General features: G+C 37.7%; 1 protein-coding gene across 2 annotated transcripts in view; it reads left to right on the forward strand.

Annotated features, from left to right (window-relative positions):
• The first annotated feature begins 1,058 nt into the window (after nucleotides 1-1,058).
• cratb (carnitine O-acetyltransferase b) overlaps nucleotides 1,059-20,619 on the forward strand; it is a 61,897-nt gene continuing 42,336 nt past the window's right edge. For both annotated transcript variants that reach the window (XM_084130995.1, XM_084130994.1), the window contains exons 1-5: nucleotides 1,059-1,391; nucleotides 2,692-2,907; nucleotides 3,320-3,438; nucleotides 5,739-5,792; nucleotides 6,057-6,222. In XM_084130995.1, the coding sequence (XP_083987121.1) occupies nucleotides 1,341-1,391; nucleotides 2,692-2,907; nucleotides 3,320-3,438; nucleotides 5,739-5,792; nucleotides 6,057-6,222 (606 nt within the window). In that variant the 5' untranslated portion in view covers nucleotides 1,059-1,340. The remainder of the gene's footprint in view (nucleotides 1,392-2,691; nucleotides 2,908-3,319; nucleotides 3,439-5,738; nucleotides 5,793-6,056; nucleotides 6,223-20,619) is intronic.

The raw sequence follows: 20,619 nt of genomic DNA on the forward strand, positions 1-20,619 counted from the left end.
GGTGATTATGCCTGTGCACACTGCACAGACGTGAGCAGGGTGATTAGGCCTGTTCATGTGTGCTTTTTAGCTCATGTTTTTAACACCACACATGGCTAATTCATGTTCTTTAACATCGATTTAGTTTATCATCCGTCACTTGTCTCATATTTTCGTCTCAATCGTGGTAGTTTTCAACACTTACTCCTCATTTTAGCTCATACTGAAAGTTATAATCATTCTGTACTGAGCGTTTTTTTTTACTCTACTAAGTAACTTCAGTGACCAATCCACGGCCTAGCGTAATGCTGAGGGTGCCCTCTATTGGTGAAGCCGAGTTTAACAAACATAACCCTCTTTTAAAAAATATATTGCAACAGTATAATCAGGAAATGTCACAGTAGTTTTATTATTGTCAGAACTTTTATTTGTTTTATTAATTATAGGGGGGGAATAAGTTTTATTATAGGTATCTTTATTCTTTAATTACAATTTCTTCAAGTCAAAACTCATTTGAAGATATCTGAAAATATTTTCCAATGTAAGTCAATGGAAGAATATGACTAGTTCCAATAATCCAACTAATCCAATAATAATTGCAGATATCTCTAATAATCATTCTGACTATAGTCAAATTATAATTAGGACTAGTCGAAATACAATTGTAACTATCTAAAATATATTTATGGATAGTCATACCATAGTCAAATGCCAATATCTGCCATACTGCTGTAGCGTAGGCGTCTATGTATTTCTTGATGGATGACGCAGAGGAAACTCTGGCCAATAAGAGGACAGTTTTACTCACATGTGACTTGCATAAACACATTATGGTGCGCTTTAAATTGTTGCCTTGTGAAAGCGAACCGAACCAAGAAGAAACTGCAACATTATTTTAACAATTATATATATATATATATATATATATATATATATATATATATATATATATATATATATATATATATATATATATATAATCTATTGTAAGTCCTTGTTTCCGACCAAAGCAAGCGACCTACAGGTCTGAAAACGCCCAAGAGGATCTGAATAGACCTTGGCTCATTGTCTTTGCGCACATATACGAAAGGATACGGCAAAAAACACTAAACACTGCACACGTGTTGTAGTGTCCACACCCGAAGTGCGTGCTGGAGCTCACGAACTTCAGCCGAACTTTGAAGACTCTCAACAGATTGAACACTTCAACTGTCAGAATAGTTTACTGCCGTTTTCTTGTGGGGCGAAGAATAACTTGAGTTATCTTGTAATATCATTGATGAAGATTCTTGGTGACGTTCGTGTTTGCATAAGCTTAAATAGTTTGCTATTTCATTGTGAACAACAAACAGCGTAGAACAATGATTTTAGAGAGGATATCTCCAAGAATATGCTCTTTATTAATGCACAGGGTAAGTGTTGTGTAGTATTGTGCATATAATTCTAAATATGCTTTGTTGCTGTTTAGCCCACATACGTTTAACAGCGATTGATAGAAACACTTATGAAATATAAAACATTTATTTATGAATAGATGCAAACTTCTCTTTTCTCCAGTGTAGAGGGGGTTTACAATGTATTAGGGAAGTGACTCGTAACTTAAGTATATTTTAAGTGAAAACTTCAGCTCCTCACTTTCAGTCATTATAGAGTGTTTGCACCTACGTCACGGTCTGGTCAGTTACCCGGATGCGCGGCCATATTGGATACTCGGCCATACACAGATACTCGGATGTAAACAATAGCATGGATTGCACTGTTTATGTACTACTGAACACATTGTTACACTAATTTATGATATCTAAACCACGGGAAAAACAGCTGCTAAATCATATAGAGAAGGACTTAGTAAGCAGGAAAGAGTGCCAAAAAAACCACATGAAATCCGTTTGAAGCTAACGTTACATCCATATGTGGTTTGAAATCCTATTCAGGAAATCCGCTTCAGTCTGAATGCTCTGATCGGATTTTGCGTGGTTTATGTGACTTTTTCACGCCACGTTAAACGTCAGACGTTGTTATAGGAAACATGCTGAAAGTCGCTGCCGAAACAAGGCTGTGTTGTTACAAAGTGCCGGACGAGCAGAACAGTATTATTTTTAAATTTTGAAACCGGCGAAGACAAGAGCGCGGAAAAAAGATGTGCATACCAGCCTCCCACAGTTCTGCAGCAGGCTCAAGACGCAGTAGTCCAGCGCGGCGGCTACACATTTCCATGCTGTAAAATTTAAATAAGACAACATCTCTATTGCAAATGCAAACCCCTCCATCACAAATCAATGAACCAAGAGCTGCATGGACAGACAAATCAATCTGAACCGTTGCGATACACAGTGTGGACATCATTTTAGATAAGATTCCAATCGGATACAAAAATATTCGGATTCGGACTATGAACGTAGCCATAGTGAACTACATTTTAGCCATATTCAACGCTTAATTTACACATGTGGTTGATGAGCTGATGCTGTGCCTCTCTCAACCACAAACACCTTCTTTCCTCAGTTTTTTTGCACTCTTCTCTTTAACTTTTGACAGTCTATAGAACTCCAAATATTTTTCCCGGTACGACCGATTTTTCAGCAGCAATAATAAGCCAAATTTGCGAGTCCATTCAGTTCAGTGGCATTGTTTACGTTCAGTGCCTCCAATATGGCCGACTTCTGGATTGATGACGTGTTGTGAAAACCCTCTATGTGTCACGTTCGTCAGGTTGTGCTGAGACAGGCCCACTCGTCGGTTCCGCCGCAGCCGGTGCCTCCGCTTGGCCAGACGCTGCAGCGCTACCTGAGGGCTTTGGAGCCGCTCTTACCGGCAGATGAGCTCGAACACACCCACGGGATCGTGCAGAAGTTTGGATGCTCTGGAGGTCTTGGTGAAAAACTGCAGAGAGAGCTGATCAAACGAGCAAAGCATTCACACAACTGGGTGAGAATAGCAGTAGTGACACAATTTAAAAGTTTCATACGTTGATGCACAAAAATACCTTTTTTAATTGTATCATCATCTTGTAGTTCCATGTTTTCGGACAAATTCACAATGGACATATGGTATTTTTGAAGTACCATGGAAATACCATGGGACATTAGGCTAATTAATCATGGGTGTAGCTAAATATCATAGGATTCTGTGTCAACTCAATCAGAGGTCCGCTGCTAAAGATTTAGATTTTTGTATATGGTGAAAGAAATGTGTAAATGAAGAAGAAAGCCCCAATTTTTGGCATCACAGCCTTGTGCAGCAGTTTTGACTCTAATTGTGTATGCTTTATAAGGTGAACTAGCAGGCTGTTTTTTTTTGGTTTGATCTGGTGTGTTTTGTGTGTCTTCACTTTGTGCAGATCTCTGATTGGTGGGTGCAGTGGGCATACCTGGAGTGTAGGCAGCCTTTGGCAGTGCATTCGAATCCAGCCATCTCTCTGCCTAAACGTGACTTCACAGACTGGAGAGGTCAACTAGTGTATGCAACAGTCAGAATATACAAACACACACTCAAACAAACAAACAAACAAACAAACAATCACACTTACAGTACCATTTAAATCTTAAATTTTGCTAAAAGAATTTATTGGACTGTAAATTCAAAGCATTTAAAGGGGTCATGAACTGGATTATTTTATTATTTTATGTTTCCTGGGGTGCCCTTATAATGTTAGTATGATTTGTACATCAAAAATGGTCATAATTTAGAAATAAAAGGCATTTTTATTAGCCTGATTTTATTCTCTGATTTGAACGCTCTGTTTGAAGGGGCATGTCTGCTGTGAGACTTCAGTGTAAATGCCCACTGCTGTAATTGGCTGACATGTTTGCATATTAAATAGCTAGTATTACATGTGGAACTCTCTCTGAAAATCTTTTACTACATTTTTACTATTACAGCTATCGAAATTAACGAATCGTAAAAAGTATTGATCATATATTTAGATCTATTCCATCACATGAAAAGGTTGCAGTGATAAGTATTCAACAGATGACAGACAGTCTGTTGATCGCGTGAATGCGGTGATCTAATCATTGCAATGCAATTTCTGCACTCTCATGAATGCTTTCATCAAATAACAATGCAAACACTGTAAATCAGCAGCCAACCCTGTAGCCCAAGACTGGTTGCCCACTGAAGCTAAGCAGGGCTGAGCCTGGTTATTACCTGGATGGGAGACCTCCTGAGAAAACCAGGTTGCTGCTGGAAGAGGTGTTAGGGGGTGCTCACCCTGTGGTCTGTGTGGGTCCTAACGCCCCAGTACAGTGACGGGGACACTATACTGTCAGAAAGCACTGTCGTACGGATGAGACGTTAAACCGAGGTCCTGACTCTCTGTTTGCATTAAAAATCCCAGGATGTCCTTCGAAAAAGAGTAGGGCCGAATTTGCCCCTTGGCCTCTGTCCATCATGGCCTCCTAATCATCCCCATATACTGATTGGCTTCATCACTCTGTCTCCTCTCCACCAATAAGCTGTTGTGTGGTGGGTGTTCTGGCGCAACATTGCTGCCGTCGCATCATCCAGGTGGATGCTGCACATTGGTGGTGGTTGAGGAGATTCCCCCTTCCATGTAAAGTGCTTTGAGTACCCAGAAAAGCCCTATATGAATGTAACAAATAATTATTATTAAATACAGTAAGAGCTTCGTTGTGCAGTGTAACAGGCGTCATTGATTTCATAATGAGTTTTGGCAAGTGTCCAGATAAACTTGAACTGTGTGATTGACAGCTTGGGCGATTGGAAGGGGAGCGTTCTTTGATCGCTTTCTGCATGTAATTTAATCACAGTTTAAATAAGATTATTTTCATCCTATTAAGAGAAACAATGTGAAGTCGAAAAGATTGTTTAGTCACTGGCTTGATTTACTGATGCATAAACAGTAGGCCTGTTGAACAATTTTGAGAGAAAGATATCTGAACTTGAATAATTACATCAGAAATCACTGATCACAGATCACGCATTAGAATAAACATGATTATTTACATGTTTGTGGCGTTGCTGGCAGATGCATATCGTAAAAGTCTGTTTGCAAAATTTACCAAATAATCCACAGTGAAATGCACCAAATACAAACAAATAATGCACTGCTGAGACATTCACATTGTTGAAAACAAACCCTACTTTCCTAGCACTAGGATCATTTAGAAGGTAATGGTATTGATCTTGTGTCGATCTTTTCTCGTTCTCATGTCACTATTCATTAACGCTCCACTGGGCGGCGCCAAAGATGCACTGATGTAGACGTTGATATTCTTCTGCAAAGGCGGTCTTTTGCTACCCTGTGAGGTCATAAGTCTCCACTTTTGAGATCCTGTCGTTTTCTGGCCTTGGTTTTAATAAAAGCAGTTTTTGGAATAACAAGGAAGTTTTGAGTTTTGAGACAGGGTATTTTTATAGTATAACAAACTCTTAACTGTCAAAAGATCAAGGAAAATTTTAATTCTCAGTTCATGACTTTAACAAGTTTTATCTGATATATCCAAGATATCACTTAACCATCCCACACTCTTAAACCAGTGCACTTACACACACACACACACAGACACACGTGTCATATTCTCTGCATTTCTCCTCTTCTCCAGCTTGCTTCCTAATTCAGGTGTCTAATACATCTGGCATTGTAAATTACAAATATTGTTGGCTGTTTTCCAAACTGCTTTTGTTCCTCTTTTGTAAGTCACTTTGGGTAAAAGTGCCTGCTAAATGCATAAATGTAAAGACAGTTTTAGGGTTGCATATTTAATTAATGTATGTCTGAATTGTTTCTTGTGCAGGTTTGCATCAAAGTTAATTGCAGGAGTGTTGGATTTCAAAGCTGAGGTGGACAGGTATCTATGGACAACATTACTGTACAGTGGCAGATTTACACATTTATGTCCGAAAACCTGTGCTAATTTAATCATTAACATGAATCATTTAATGCATGTTCCAGTCAAGCAGTGCCAAAAACCAGAGCTTAATATCTTGCTATTATTTCATATCAATCTGTTGCTGTCTGTACCTCAATAGGATTTTCTTTCTCTTTTGTTCTATCCACTTGTCCTCTCTTGCTCTCTTTTGCTCTCTCTTGCTGTATTTCTTCCATCATCCAGTGGGAAGCTAGTGGTAGAGTATATGCGTGGACAGCCGCTATGTATGGAATTGTTTCCTCAGTTGTTCTCCTCCTGTCGAATCCCAGGACCCAAACATGACCACGTGGTCCACTACGGACGTCCACGCCGGGGCCCAGCTCACATTACTGTCGTCAGGAACTACCAGGTAAACTAGATTTTAACGCAATCCACAAAATGCATAGACGAGAACTGACCAAGAACATCTGAAACGCAGGGCTAAACTAGACAAATGTGAAACTAATACGTAACAATAGAAACAAACAAGGACATAATCAGTAACCAATGAAACCAAAACTAAACGGCGGGGAAACATGAACTAAAGGAAACAGAATAGAATGTCAAAATAAAGATCCACATAACAACATAAACCTGACAATAAGCTTGTTGGGCTATATGTCAGTTTTGATACTCCAATATAACTGGATGAGAGGCTTTCTAAAGCTGCTGATATTTTACCAGTATCCACACTGCTTGTATCTGCACATTCGAGACAGGCTGTCAGTCAGTGCAGGTTACATTGTAATGCCACCTAACACGGTGTTAAAATCATTTTAACTTTGAGCACCAGGCATCAGGCTCAACCGACCAGCAATGTATCGCCGGGGTAATGCTGAAGCTAATGCTTCACTTCGTAGAGACCATGGCATTTATTCAATGCATTGACCAGCACTGACGCCAATACCAAATACCAAAACATTGACAGGATGCTACAACAAAGATTTCACTTTCCTCTTCAGACATGGCAAAATTTTATAATTGCTGAAGCTTTTATCACGATATACGGTATTATGACGATATTGAAATAAGTTGCAAAAAAAAAAAGTGTTGGTTTAATAAACTGGTTTAATAACTTTTTTTTTCTTTTTACATACAATAAAGCATTTTAAATACAATAAAGCAATACACAAAAAAATTATAAAGTAAATGTTTCAAACTGATTAAAGTGAAAAAGAATTAGACAATCGGTAACACTTTCAGTAAGCTCTGGTCCATAAAATAATACAATTAAAACTTTTGATTTTAATAATGTGTTATTAAATTTTCAAATTAACTAAGATTGATGAATGCTTTAGAAGTATTTTTCATTGTCAGTTTATGTTAACTAATGGTATGGAAGTAAAATAATGCCAAATGTTTTGAACCAATAAAGCTTGTTGAATTGCACTACTTGAAAAACTATGCATTGCATTAACCATGCTTGCATTTTAATGCATTGTATTTTTAGGGCTTGCATTTTTATGGGTTGAAATTCAACATGGTTGTATATTTAAGCTGTGAATATTTCAATTCAAAACATTTCACACACATTTTCATGAATAAAAAATCAATAATCCATATTCACCTCTCAGATTTCACTTCCAAAATATTCATTCTGTTTAAAAATACAACCTTATAATATTCGACTGGCAATTTTCGGTCCATTTTATTTCGCCTTACAAATTCGCTTCCACAAATTCAGTGGTTCAAATTCGACAGAAAATTCAACATTTGACATCCTGGAACTGCAGGAATAGCAGTAGATTACCGATTAATAATCTCCATAGCTGTTAGTCGACCTCACCAGCAGGTGGTGCAAGCGGCTTTTGACGAAGACTAGAGCAACGGGTAGAGAGAGTCATTCATTCATAAAAATGGATTTACAGAAATGGAGCAAGAGCGGTCAGTATTTGTGATGATTATCAGGGCCAGTAGTAGCTATATATGGAAAAGCTGATAAAGACACAAAAGCTGCGTTCATGGTTACTTTTGTACATGTAAGCAGCTTTCTCTAATGGCGCTTTTCCATTACCAGTACCAGCTCAGCTCGACTCGGCTCGCTTTTCGCTCCGTTTTCCATTGCAGATAGTACCCCCACAATAGTACCTGATCGTCATAGCGACGCCGCAGGAAACTGCCGTGACTTAATCTTTTACGCGAGACAGGCGAGACACACCCGCTACCCACACAAACAGGACAATGGAGGAAATCGAGTGTATGCTGTTTTTGGATGTTTTTGTTTTTGCTGTTTTTTTTATTCAGGATACTCCGTCTGGCGCGTGCAATGATGACGCAGTGACTAGTGATGATTCTCTCTGACCAATCAGCAGTCTGCCGTGTTTTCACGTCACATTTTAGTATCGCCTCAGCTCGCTTAGAACCTCGCCGGAGGTGGTACGAAAAAAAGTACCTGGAAGCAGGTACAGGTACAACTTTTACACAGTGGAAAACCAAACAGAGCCGAGTCGAGTCGAGCCGAGGCGAGCGGCTACTGTGTAGTGGAAAAGCGCCATAAGCGATGCCGTGCTACGGGGGGTAGAACACTATGTAAACACAAAACCATGTCTGCATTTGTGATCGTAGAAACGACAAACAAGCGTTACTCTATACTGCTCAAAACTCACGTTTGAATAGTTAGTAGCAAATTCTTAAAATATGAAAACATATTTACAGGCTGTGTCTGTGTGTCTGAGTCAGAAGCGCCAGACTGTACTTGCAAAGCCCCACTTTTTAGAATCAGCCTTTGTGCACAGCCGGCCCTGTACTCTGCCAGATTCTGGAAACAGTCCTCTGAAAAATGCGCAGCACAAGGTCGAATATTTTGGCTGTACTGTTCTGGAACAGTGTTGTAAATAAAGCTTTAACTACTGTTTTCTAATTGTGTCCTCTTTTGGAAGGTCAAACAAAGTAGTTTGGCTTTCGCAACGAAAAACACAGCGTCTCCACGACATGGCGGCACCTGCAACAACAATAATACAGCAAGAATAAAAGTTACGCCTTCTTTCTTTGCGTATACATTTTGGGCGGTGTTATGAAACTGTGCCCCCACATACTGACGTAGATTTGTGGGGGCGTGTTTGAATGAAACTAGTGGTGCACGATATATCGGCCGCCGATATAATATCGGCCAATATGGTCATTTTTTTACACATCGGTATCGTTCCGATGTCAAAATAGGGCCGATGTGAACAGGCCGATAATCATCCCTGTGTATTTGACATGTGAAGTTGAAGGTGAAGTTGATGATGCTGACTCGCGATCTTGCAGTAGTGAATGCAAAATGCACATTTCATACAGATGACATAAGCAGAGAACAGTCTGTTTTCTTTCGTTTTGAATTGTTCTGTTTAAATGTACACATTTCAAGCTTTCTATATATGTCTCAGGTCTGTGAGGTGAGTAGGCTACCTTATCACTGAGTTTCGGTTCATTTATGAGACAAGCTCCAGGTTCACGCGCTGGCGCCTCTATGTCGTGATTATCTATTTTCTACTATATTTACTTATTTATTAAATCCAGGCAATTGGTTGATGAAACATTGATCAAAATGAAGATACAATTAATACAAAACGAAATTAAATTTAAAGGAATAGTTCACTTTAAAATGAAAATTCTGTCATCATATACTCACCCTCATGTTGTTTCAAACCTGTATGAATTTCTTTCTTCTGCTGAACACAAAGGAAGATATTTAGAAGAATGTCAGTAACCAGGCAGTTTCTGGGTCCCATTGACTTCCATAGTATATTTTTTTCCTACTATGGAAGTCAATGGGACACAGAAACTTCCTGGTTACTGACATTCTTCTAAATATCTTCCTTTCTGTTCAGCAGAAGAAAGAAATTCATACAGGTTTGAAACAACATGAGGGTGAGTATATGATGACAGAATTTTCATTTTAAAGTGAACTATTCCTTTAAAGACAGGCTTTGTGCTTTCTGTTTGAGGTCTCTGTGAAAGTTTTAAAGCAGTCTTTTAGTGCCGCTTTCAGAGCACTCACGTCCGTAACGGAGAACTGTCCCATCCGTAACATTGTTTTTTTTGTGTGAAATACATTTCTAAATAAATGCGACTTATAGTCCAGTGCGACTTATGTTTTTTTCCTCTTCATGACGCATTTTTTGACCGATAATTTTTTGACTCGTAGATATTCGAATATATTCGAATACATTGCTTGATATTTGATACCCGTTCGAATTTGATTTTTCCCAAAAGTGACAGCACGTGTGATTTGTGGATTACCGATAAGCGCGAGTCTGGAGAAACAGGCATTTATTTATTCATTCTCAGTGTTGAGAAACATAGCCTTCATGTGTTACGTTATTGTTAATAATAACTAAAGTACCTAATTATGTTACATATTTACTACTAATATTTTTTACTGTTTTCTAGAGGTTTCTTAATTTTAGACAAGTTGACCAGCACACATTATATGCAATGCAATATAATGCATGTGTGTCGTGTGTATTCCCCTCCTAAATATCTGGGAACTTTCTGGATGTTTCTTAATGACAGGGGTTAGGTACAGAGCAGCCTACACAATCATTGAACTAGGCTGGAGGTGTAAATTCAACAGCACAGTTTTTCAGCACTTGTCAATCTCACCATTTAACCCAATGAGCATGTTATACAAAACTATCAGACATTGACATTTCCTATTCATTGCCTTTTCATCCTTATTCATAGTGTAAATTCAGGACACACTTGTATCCTTTATAAAAAATTATTTTTATATAAATATATATATTTTTTTTTTCTGAAAATCTGATGACATATTTTGCACACAGGTAAAGGTTCCCAATATCAGTCATTTCTAAAGTAAAAAAAAAAGTGTTTTGGAAAATAGCTCTTTATTTGATTATCATAAAAATGTGTTTTCTATACAGATATATCGACATCAGTAAATATCGGTATCGGCCATAACAGCAATATTACACATAGGGATGGGACGGTATGGAAATTTAATATCACGATTATAGTGACCAAAATTATCACGATTATCAATAATATCACGGTTTTGTTAAAACGAGATGAAAGTGTTTAAAAAGAGTTGATGCTCACACTTAAGACATTTTTACATGTTTTATATTTGAAAATCAACAAACAACAACTAAAACAAGCAGCTCTATACACTTTTTAAGGCATTTCCTTCCTTATAATGACGGTTGTCAATAGCAACGCATTATAACACAGCGCACATCCATTGTAACGGCCACCTAGTGTTAAGTAGTGTTCATGACATGAATTTGGATGTGCCTTTAAGATAACTTCTTCTATGGCGTACGTTATTGCATGCATGCTGTTTTTATGTGAGCGCGCACGCACATTGAGAGTGAGAATGCTCGCGCAAAGAGGAAGATGACCGCTCTACTGCTGACCGTTGTTTTATTATAATGTGTTTACTTCCCCTTTGATTTGTCGCGTGTTTTAGAGTGTTTTCTTTTCCCTTTTAACATTCGCTCTTCGACATGTATGAAGAGTGTGCTTAACTGAGAGAAAACATCTATAAAAGTCTCGTTGAACTACCAGTTCATTTGCACTGTCATGTATTCTTCATCTGGGCAGACTTCAAACTCTCTGACAGACGTTACAACATGTATCACAACGGACGCGCTTTCTCGTTTCATTCAAATAGGCTACAACTTGCCGTCTTGCGTCTCCGTTTTTAATTGTATTGAAAATTAAATCAGAGTTGATTTATTGTTTACAGAGTTTGATAATATTGTTGTGATCATTTTGTCTGAACGATTGTTTTGTACGCTGTAATAATGGATTTATAAACAGATAAGATTTAAAACATTTATCTCAATTCAATGTCCCCGTAATTATGTGGTAAAACGTGTATAATGAATAAATTATTATCCCTTAAATGTCACTCTTAATAGTCTTGTTTGAACTTGTTTATTATTTGTCTTTGGCTAAGCCTGCTGCGAACTTTTCTTTGCGGAAGCTTCACGTTTAGGCTATTTCAAGTGATTGATATAAAATAATTCAACTTAAAACAACATTTTATGCCCAATTATTGCCCAGACGTAGTTTTGGTATTAAGGTCAAAGTTAACTTGCCTTGCATTCGCTATACAACAGTCGGTGATGGTCACACAAGACGACTCGGCAGATCTGAAGTTTCCCCCTATTGCAGCGACTTCTTGTGCATGTTCTGCTGACATGGTGACCATCCTCGATTAAGTTTCCCTCAGGACTTTTGTTAAAGCCAAAATATGACCACACCTCAGAATTGATTATTTTAAAAGGCTGAAAAATCTCCCGAGCACGGTCACTGCCTTCCGCAATTCCTTCTTGAATAAAAAATAACATTGCGCGCTGCCGCTGCGTCAGACTGTTGCTGGCTGAACAGGATATAAAATCACGATAATCAAACACGGTTTTAATGATAATTAAATTTTAAACGATATTACTAACCGTCAGTACATTTTATCGTGGTTTATCGTGAAACCGGTAATCGTCCCATCCCTAATTACACAACACAACAATTTTCACATCGGTGCATCACTAAATGAAACGTTTTAGGAAGGCGTGGCTGAGCCTTAGTTTGAGACTTTAAGCTTTGCAACTCTGCAGATCTTATACATGCACAAACAGCTACATAACACACTAAAGTAAAAGGAAAACAATAAATTGCATCAAATGACCCCTTTAAGTATTCTGTGCTGCAATGAACACCATTGCAAATACAAAAATCTGAATTGCTGTTTAAAACATTTAAAGGAACACTCCACCGTTTTTTGAAATAGGGCTTATTCATATTCTTTCATACATTTAGATAGGTGGGTAAATGCATTTTTGTCTCAGTGCATGCATTGTTTTAGTTTGACAGGGTCGGCGCTAGCTTAGCTTAGCACAATGAATGGAATCCTTTGTTGCCAGCTAGCATGTCCTGAGTAAAAGTGATCCAAAAAAAAAAAAAACCCACGTAATTACTTCTTGTGGCCTGTGTATTCACAACGAGTACAAATAGCGATGCAGATTAACACTAGGCGATTTCTTAGGCAGATATTGACTTGGGACTATATTATGGGGAAGCACAGGCGAAGCACGGCTACTTAGGCGAAGCACTGCTACTTGGGCGCAGACATATCACGCAACACATGAAATCCCACGACTTCTGTCAACATACCGGTGTGCAAGGAGTCAAAACACAGAAGAACAACACGCGTGATCTGCACCGAGTGTCTTCGCTTTTGGATTGTTTTTTTTGAGAAGTTACAGCTACAGTTACAGCAAACATGGTAATTACCTGCGTAGCAAAAGGTTGTGAGAACAAGCAAAGGACATACACGAATGTAATGTTTCACAGAATTCCATCGAATGTGGAACTGAGAAATAAATGGGTAGCTGCTCTGGAGATCTGTACTTCAACGCCTCTTTACAAAATCAAACAGTATCGTGTTTGCAAAGAGCATTTTGCACCGGAGGACTAAGTTACTTTGAAAAAATGGAATATGGGCCCAGAAAGACGGTACTATGTCTGAAACATACGGCTGTCCCCATCCCATCTATTTTCAAAGCACAGGCAGAACAAAGTGCACATGTAAGTTGTCTTTTATTACTCTTCCTTATGTTAATCTGTGTCTTTATTCGGTTGTAAGATAGATGCTGAGAAGCTGTATATAGACTACGGTTCAAATAACGTTAGCCTCCTCTAGTATAACCTCATGTTGAATTCAACCTGTTTATCATGAACAACCAAACTAAAATAAAAATCGCTGTTATCGTTACCTGTAAAATGAAATGACTGAGGGCTAAGTTAGCTATATTTCTCTCACCGAGTTAGGCTCAGGAGTTTTAGTATAACTACTATGAGGAGAAGGCTACAAGCAGTTTACTATACATGTGTCATGTTTAAAATAATCACTTACTCTGTGGACAGCTGTCCATTTGGTCCATTCGGCGTGGGGCGTTTTTTCCAGTTCACTTTATCACACCGGGAAAAAAAATCGAGTACTGCCGGATGGATCAGCACCGTGAAATCCTCGGTAGCTGTGACACAACTGCGGGCATGCTCATCTTGATCTGACACGTTGAGCCTGGTTATCGATGGTAGTAACTTGTCCCACTCACCAGACACTATTTCAGTCGGCATATTCCCCCACATTCACACCACCAGTTCGTGTTGGCTCTCATCCTCACGTCCTCGGGCTGTTGAGCGATCGCAACCTCCGCCTGTCGTTCTATTTCCACTCATTTTCTGTAAACTCTTGTATATAGGTATGGTTCTGGCTCACACAAAATCATCCATGTTCATCGCCATTCATGTACTGTAGGGAAAATAGCCAGGCAGCTACTATTCACACCGGTATGTTGACGGAAGTCGTGGGATTTCATGTGTTGCGTGATATGTCTGCGCCCAAGTAGCTGTGCTTCGCCTAAGTAGCCGTGCTTCGCCTGTGCTTCCCCATAATATAGTCCCAAGTCAATATCTGCCTAAGAAATCACATAGTGTTAATCTGCATCACTATTTGTACTCGTTGTGAATACGCAGGCCACAAGAAGTAATTACGTGGGTTTTTTTTTTTTTTTTTTGATCACTTTTACTCAGGACATGCTAGCTGGCAACAAAGGATTCCATTCATTGTGCTAAGCTAAGCTAGCGCCGACCCTGTCAAACTAAAACAATGCATGCACTGAGACAAAAATGCATTTACCCACCTATCTAAATGTATGAATGAATGTGAATAAGCCCTATTTCAAAAAACGGTGGAGTGTTCCTTTAAATACTGTCCAGAAAGTAGCGCAACTGCTTTGTTTACGGGGTTACAGGGGTTACGGCTGCATGCCTGCTGTTCCATTTTTGCCATCTGCTGTCATAGACTGAATGTGCATTTTAACTCAGTGTTTTTTTTTTTTTTTTTTTACAAAATCCTAATATTAAACAGCCCAAACAAGAAGATGAACATACAAATGAATGAGGACAGAGTTATGTGAGAACGCTCAGAACTCATGATAAATTTTAAAAACACAGCACAAAAATCTGCATCTTACTTTTTTGATACTCACTCAGGAGTTAGTGTCAGTTCACACAGAAAGCAAAAACTTTCAAAGCAAAAATGCAAGGTCTTTAGGTGCATTTTAGTTAAACTTCTTTTAGGCTGCTGGGTTTTAAGAATGCTGTGTCATGTGCGAGCGCAACAGTTAAACAGGACTAGTGCGTTCACACAGAAAAACAATTGAAAAGTAGCAGAGTGGAATGGAAAAATATGTTCTGTGTGAATAACCCCTAATGCCGATTAATGCTTTAATCAAGACATCTATATTTAGTTTTTCACTGATGTCTGAGGGAACATGCATCAAATGAGTTCTGATTAGGGCTGGGTATCGTTCAGAAATTTTCGATATCGATACTGATACCAATACTATGACTTCGATACCGGTTCCTGAACGATACTTTTTTTCTATACCAATTTTATGAACCGATAATGTTATAGCAGAGGCTGTAGCATTAATGTGAGGAGAGGAAAAAAACGAGAAAGCTAAACTGTTAATGCAGCCAACCTTAACGATAGGAACACTTTAATTCCATTTTCCTGTTGACATTTTTTTTGGATGGTTAAATTAAATTGTATTAATCAAAAAGCATGTGTAATTATTTGAAATCATGAAACTTGTTCAATTTAACAGCAATTTATTAAGTTTAATGATATTTTTCCCTTCAAATTCCATTTTATTTTTACCCAGTTCTGTGCTTTCCGATATATTTTTTGCTTTTTCCTATATTTTCCTAATGACAATTTTATGACTGATTTAGTTTATCTCAGAATAAGGTAGAAAATATTTTATTTTTAATACTTATTTATATACTTTACATTATTCATATACTGTACTTTATGAAAATACCCCCGAGATGACTTGAAAAACCATATATTGTCGCAATTGTGTGTTTGTCTTGCTTTTTTTTTCTGCTACATAGCTGGATGCCTTTTGTCCATATAAGGGATTTCCTGGAACTTTATAAGTTATTACTTCAATGAGTCCAGCTTTGAGTATGAGGCTTTGAGTATTTTTGAGTTGAGTATCCCTAGGTTTTTTTGTCTATTCTGTCACCTTGATGGACTTTTGGTTCCTTGCCACTGTTGCCTTGGCTTTTGGCTTGCTTAGTTGGGGACATTTAATATTCAACAATATTATTGATTTGCCTTAGTTAAGGTGGACGATGACGCAATTTTCTTCTAGAAACAAACTTTCTTGTATTATTTTCATGTTATCACTGTGAAGCTGCTTTGATACAATCTGTATTGTAAAAAGCACTATATAAATAAAGGTGACTTGACTTGGCTATGAATGAAACGTACATTGCATGAGAATGCTTAGCGCTACATAATGTTAACATCACCTCATTTTGGATAATAATGAAACATCAGGTCATGCTTGTCTCTTTGAATTTTAATCTAGATTTGCTCACATTAGCCAATGAAAATGTCTACGTGAACACATCTCCTCATCCCCCCGTCCTAGCGCACAGCTGGTATCGGTCTATTGATAGTACAGAAAAGGAGTATTGGAACAGTTTCAGATATTTCAGTGTTGATATGTATCGAAATGTCAATATTTTTGACAATACTATTATTCATCTATTATTGCAAAAATGGCAGATTCAGCAGATGGCGGATTATGATTGGTCAGATCGCCTGTCAATCAAACTCCCTGCAAAGGGTCAATTGACGGCGCTGGGGTCTTTGTGCCGGTGTAATGCATTGGTCAAAAAAAGTCAGTGTAGGATTTATTTTTTTCTTCTCACAGACCAGCCCATGATACACGTAGGTCAGCAGCCAATTGGTTCTTTTATTAATTGACACTGGGCTGGCCCAGTCACATCTTTAAACAACTCCCCCTTTGGGCTCTGAGCAAGCGTGCAGTGTCAATGTTTATCTGTCAAAATAGTAAAAGAGATTGAGAAGAAACGCAAGGAATGTGCAGAGAAATGGCATGAAAAAAAGAAACAGGCCCTTTAAGCAGACGCTGTAAAATAGGGGTGGAAATCTCTAGGCACCTCACGATTCGATTCGATTACGACTCAGAGGGCTGCGGTTCGATGCTAAAGTGATTATCGATTATCGGAATCTTTTTTTTGTGTGTGTGTGTGAATATAAATACTTTGCTTTAAAAGTACCAAGTAATGAGGCCATCCTTAAAAATATTCTTGTTTGCCGTAACCCGACCGACCCTTTCAATTTAGTACAGACCCAATTATTTATTTATTTTCCCTTTTAGTCCGACCGACTTGCCGGTTGTAAAATGCGTTAAGACCGACCGATTTTTTTTTTTAACTCTTCAAACAACTAATACAAATGCAATAAAATAATATTAGTTATTAAGTATTGTGAATATAAATTGCCTAGACCTACATACAAACATAAGCGACGTTCTTTCTTTTAAATAAAAACCCGTGACGCGTCATCTATGATTGTTTACACCATTGGTTTACGCATGTCACACTACGGCCTGCAGGCTAAGTTCGCTTCGTTTCATTCACTGTCAATGGTTCGCGCTTGGTAATGATGGCTGCGGCTTTACTCTAAAGATTATTTCATTTTTATATGTTGTTGAATATGGTTTATTAAAAAATAAACGTGAGAGCGTGTTATAGGCTATATGTAATGTTTTAGTCAGATATGACGACGCTACTGCAACACGCATCGCCGCAGATGAGAAGCTGAGCATCAACGTGCTATCGCAAATCAAAGTGAAAGTAAGACGCTTAACACACAATCATCTTCATTAAATGTAAAGAAACGAAATGATCTTACCAGGGCTGTTTCCGCTTTCTCTTATTGCTGGCTTTGATTCAGAAATTTTAGCTGATGATCAATAAAATAATGTATCTCATAACTGTTGCTTTCGGTGACGTGCACTCCATTAAATCTATAGCGGGAATTGAAGATCGGATTTATATCCGCAAAAAAACACACACACACATTTGTATATGTAACCAGGTGTAAATGGAATCGTTTTGATAAATCAGATTGCAATCCGATCTGAGAAAACGCATGAAGTGGCCTGGTGTGAACAGCCCCTAGACATCGGTGAAAAAAATATACTTTTTTATATATATATTTTTATATATATAAAAATATAGACCTACCTACCGACCCTTTTTTTTTTTTTTTTTTTTTTTTTTTTTGCTGTTACTGCAAACCAAAATATTTTTAAGGATGGCCTGACCCATAAAGAATGTGTGTGGCTCTTGTCCAGCTCCTTTCCCCCTTCAACTTCATAGAAGCCAAAATTTCCACACGTCAGCTTTTAACGAGGAGGGTGTTTGGATTTCACGCTCACCCATTGCGTCTCTGTTATGTGCACGTCACAGATGGTCTGGGCACTGCACATCCGCGCTTCAGAGTTCCGTCTTTTGCGTTCCGTCAATATTACGTTATTATATATAATTATTTTTTTTTATTTTTTTTTTGGAAAATCGATTTTTGACATTTGTGAATCGATTCAGAATCGTCCACGTCCGCTTCGCGATGCATATAAGAATCGTTTTTTCCCCCCACCCCTACTGTAAAATGTGTCAAAATAACAGATATGTTTTCTGCAGCAGCAGGACCTTCATCAGCTCCTGTGGCTAACAAGAATGGACTTGGGGAAACTCCGAAAACCACTCTACACATTCGCATAATGCGCAGCTAATTTTTCTTAACATCAGTTGGAGGACCATGTAGCCACAGAAATCTGACAGCATCCTTTTTCTTTTCTGCCAGAGCGATCTGCAAGAATGCCTTAGTGAGCAGTAAATGCAATTTTGTGCAATCAGAACTTGATAAGCACGTCTAGCAAGTCAGGATTCAAGTTTGGTCCAGCGAGCAAGCAGTCATTTAGTGATGGACAACCCTCCTCATATGAGGATGCATCAAACTCTACCCTTAGTTTAGTTGTTTTGTCTTCTTTCAGCACAGCATGGTGTGGTAGACGGTATTCAACATCATCTGTTTTCTCTGCTTGTGAGTCATTATCTGGAACATCTTCATCTTCACAAATGCCTTGCTGTACTTAGTCTTGTATTACATCTCTGTATTTCGTGTGAAAGGTTACGTCAGCTTTTAGGTTTCCCTGCAGCTTCTCAAACCTCTTCACCACCTTGAAGTTGTTTGGTAGTTCTGGTTTATTTGGTTTCCAGGGTAACTCAACCTGACAACGTCCATCCTTAACGCTCATGTGGTGTTCAAAATCCTATAACACCTATGGTGTTCCCGGTCAAAAATGACAGGCCTATAAAAAATAGCTTATAAATCACTCATTTAACCACATTTTCACCCAATCTTGGATTCAATCTTTTTGTCAACTTGTTTTCTGTCAATTAGGACTGGTTTTATATTTCTATTTGCATCTAATTAATTGTGGGCCTCATTTATCTGAGAGTAGGCATCTAATTTTTTAAGTAAAAAAATCATTATTTTTGAATAATTTTGGAAATATTAAAAAAATATGAAAAAATATTGGTTCTGTTGATCACACTAGTCTACTTTAATGGTTCACCAGGAAGTTTGTTTTGAAAAACTTTTATTTTGTAAAAAATGGCACATAGTCACAGTTGTGGTGTTCCCGGTCAAAAATGACAGGCCTATAAAAATAGCTTATAAATCACTCATTTAACCACATTTTCACCCAATCTTGGATTCAATCTTTTTGTCAACTTGTTTTCTGTCAATTAGGACTGGTTTTATATTTCTATTTGCATCTAATTAATTGTGGGCCTCATTTATCTGAGAGTAGGCATCTAATTTTTTAAGTAAAAAAATCATTATTTTTGAATAATTTTGGAAATATTAAAAAAATATGAAGAAATATTAAAAAAATATGAAAAAATATTGGTTCTGTTGATCACACTAGTCTACTTTAATGGTTCACCAGGAAGTTTGTTTTGAAAAACTTTTATTTTGTAAAAAATGGCACATAGTCACAGTTGTGGTGTTCCCGGTCAAAAATGACAGGCCTATAAAAATAGCTTATAAATCACTCATTTAACCACATTTTCACCCAATCTTGGATTCAATCTTTGTATCAACTTGTTTTCTTTCATTTAGGACTGGTTTTATATTTAATTTCAAACAGTTTAATTGTAGGAGTCATTTATCCGAGCTTATGCACCTCAATTTTTGAGTGAAAAAAGCATTATTTGTTAATAATTTTGGCAATATTGAGAAAAATATTTTAAAAAACTGCACTGTTGATCACACTAGTCTACTTCAATGTTTAACCAGGAAATTTCTTTTGAAATGATTTTATTTTGTATAAAATGGCACAGTGTCACACTTGTGGTGTTCCTGGTCAAAAATGACCGGCCATTAAAAAGTTAATGTAGAAGATCACAAAACACAGCACTTATATTTTGCAATGCTTTTATTTTGAGAAGTGTGTGTGTGTGTGTGTGTGTGTGTGTGGCATACATGTATCCATGCATGCACATGTCCAATGGCTCTATGTCTGCAAGCACACATCATATACATATGTGAACATGATAAACATGCTCCTGACAACTACATTTTTCTCTAATTTTCAGTCTCCCCCATTCACTTTCAATGACCAGGAACACCACAAGTGTGACTCTGTGTCATTTTGTGCAAAAAACACACATTTTAAAACAAACGGTGTAATTAAATATTAGACAAGTGTTATCAACAGTGCATTTTTTTTTTCATATTTTTCCTCAATATAGCCAAAATTATTAACGAATAATGCTTTTTTTCACTCAAAAACTGAGGTGCATAAGCTCGGATAAATGACTCCTACAATTAAACAGTTTGAAAATGAAATACAAAACCAGTCCT

This window comes from Abramis brama (assembly GCF_963993115.1).
Source record: "Abramis brama genome assembly, chromosome: 12".
Taxonomy (NCBI): Eukaryota; Metazoa; Chordata; class Actinopteri; order Cypriniformes; family Leuciscidae; genus Abramis; species Abramis brama.